Below are 2,469 nucleotides of genomic sequence, written 5' to 3' on the forward strand. Positions count from 1 at the left end.
TCTCTTCCCCTGATAAAGGATTCAATAAACTAGTAAATACTAATTAAGAAAGTGTGCATACCTCTGATCTCAGCTTATTCTGCATGCATGCATGATTCTGCAAAACAAATCTTTTACTATATATCAGCCAAGATCAATGAAACATGTGGATCAGAAATAACTAATCTCTTTATAAATTATGTATTTTTGCAGTTCTTGTAGCTAGCTGACCATGGCATCGTCCCTCAAGGCATTGCTTGTTGATGATATGGCAGTTGAACGCATGGTTGCCTCCGCCATGCTGCGGAAGTTTCATTGCGAGATCACCATGGCGAAGAATGGGAAAGAAGCTGTTGATATGTTCCTTGAGGGCAACGAGTTTGATATTGTTGTATGTGATAAGGACATGCCCATAATGACCGGCCCTGAGGTATATGCTTAGCTAATTTCCCATTTCTTTCTCTTCCTTTTTCGCTTGAACATAACACATATTGGATGATCACCTCATTGACACAATATTTCTTGTACATGTTACTTGACAGGCAGTTGAGAAGATCCGTGCTATGGGAGCCATCGATGTGAAGATCGTCGGGGTGTCCGCTGATGATAACGCCATGGAGGCGTTCATGAGTGCCGGCGCTGATGACTTTGTGCCCAAACCAGTGAGGCCTGAGATTCTTGAACCTATGATTCAGGAGGTCATCAATAAGAAGAATAATTAGCGACTGTCTACGGCAATAATCTAGCTTGCTTAATCCCGTCATCAAGAAAATTTTAAATGTTCAGCTAGCTCATTTCTGCTAGCTCCACTCCTCATTATATTATTATTGTCATGTTGCCGTATTGTTTCGAGGTCATGTTAAAGGTCGGACGCCATTAGCAAGAAGAGCAAGAGAGTCTGCCAACAAATTGATTTTATCTGTAGGTCTTTCAGTTATAATCCGCTAAATTCTGTTAATTTATGCTTCATGGTCTGTGACACGTGCCTGTATGTGTCGCTTTCCGGAGGAAAATTATTCGGCTACCAACAAGTGTTTGGTAATTGTTTCATGGGTTGAATTTCTTCTATAGTGTGGTGTACGTACACCTTCGTATAAAGCTAACCAGTGGCCGATTGTAATACTCTTTCTTTAAACATGGGAAAATATATGAGAGTGGTTTTTCAGCTCCCGGGTGCCTAGGCACACCCTTTATGAACAGTAAAATAAAAAAAATCTGAACTTTGCAACATCAAATATGATCGAACTTAATAGGTGCTTGCAAGTTTTCATACCAAAAAAACCATTTGAGGAGCTCTACACACGAAAAGGATCTCAGTGTTTAAATTTTTGAGCACCTTTAGCACCGAAATATGAAACTCGTTTGTGCACCTTTCTCTACATGATATTTTGGCATGAAAACTTGCAAGAACCAATAAAGTTTGACCATCTTTGATGTTGCAAAGTTTCAGATTTTTTTTGATTTTTTTTGGATTTACTGTTCATAGAGGGTGCCTAGGCACCCGGGAGCTGTTACACCTTTCTTGAAATATATACTATATCATTAGTCACAAAAGAAATGCCAGCCAATATTTGATTTTCCCCGGTGAAATATCACCAGCGTGATTTCGAATGGACTGTCAACTTTGGACAACGATCCGCCATGCATCAAGTAACCCTAGAGCTAGGTAGCTACATTCTCCACCACAAGCTCCAAGGTCCATCTTCAGCATTGCTCATGAGTTTACCCAGATGACCGCTAAGTCAATGTTGTGAAAATTAGGAGAGGATTTTTCTTTTTGCGAATGATTTTTTAGCATATATAGAGTATAATGAGTCTCCCCATTCGATAGCTTAGTTTTATCATCGTTTGAGGGGTCAATTTATTTTCATGTTACTCTTCCAACTTAATCAATAAAGGCTTGATTTTTTTAAGTAAGGCCGCACTCTAGCCTTATACCATTGGTTGGGCACATTTCTTAAATTTAAGCAAATATATGAAATGGTCATCACTGTACCCCGAGAGAAGATGTCATATTATTTGTCTTTGATTTATAAATAAGTGGTTATCACCTACGGTAGGAGATGATACTTTATTGAGTTTCTTATTTATGAACAATGAAAGATACACATAGTGCAATAACAATGATTGTCTCTCCTTTTTCTTTGACCGCAACACCGATAATGCTTTTGTGACCACCTAAAATGTAAATAAAAACAAATAAAGTCTTCAGGTATGACAATCTAACGAAAATAAAGATCCGGTTAAAGTGCCACCATCTCCCCAAACTGCTCCCGTTTTCATTGTGCTATACACATTAACTATAGAGTTAGTCCACTTAGATTAAATTTCATGCCTAAAAACAATATTACTAGTTGTTGTGTTATATGTGCTTAGTAGTAGCTATGTCCTATGTGCTTGACGATGACACATTTTTCATATTGGTAATATCCATCCTTTGTAACCATATCATTAATTTACCCACCGGTTATAAATATATATGGGACTTAG

The 2,469-nt window shown here is 38.0% G+C and overlaps 1 protein-coding gene across 1 annotated transcript; it reads left to right on the forward strand.

The window, feature by feature from the left end:
• The first annotated feature begins 156 nt into the window (after nucleotides 1–156).
• LOC123183739 (two-component response regulator ORR42-like) lies at nucleotides 157–991 on the forward strand. The gene is made up of 2 exons (XM_044596285.1): nucleotides 157–409; nucleotides 522–991. Exons 1-2 carry the CDS (start codon nucleotides 212–214, stop codon nucleotides 699–701), a joined length of 378 nt encoding a protein of 125 aa, XP_044452220.1. The 5' UTR covers nucleotides 157–211; the 3' UTR covers nucleotides 702–991.
• The last annotated feature ends 1,478 nt before the right edge of the window (nucleotides 992–2,469 follow it).

The sequence above is a fragment of the Triticum aestivum genome, chromosome 1A, assembly GCF_018294505.1.
Source record: "Triticum aestivum cultivar Chinese Spring chromosome 1A, IWGSC CS RefSeq v2.1, whole genome shotgun sequence".
NCBI lineage: Eukaryota > Viridiplantae > Streptophyta > Magnoliopsida > Poales > Poaceae > Triticum > Triticum aestivum.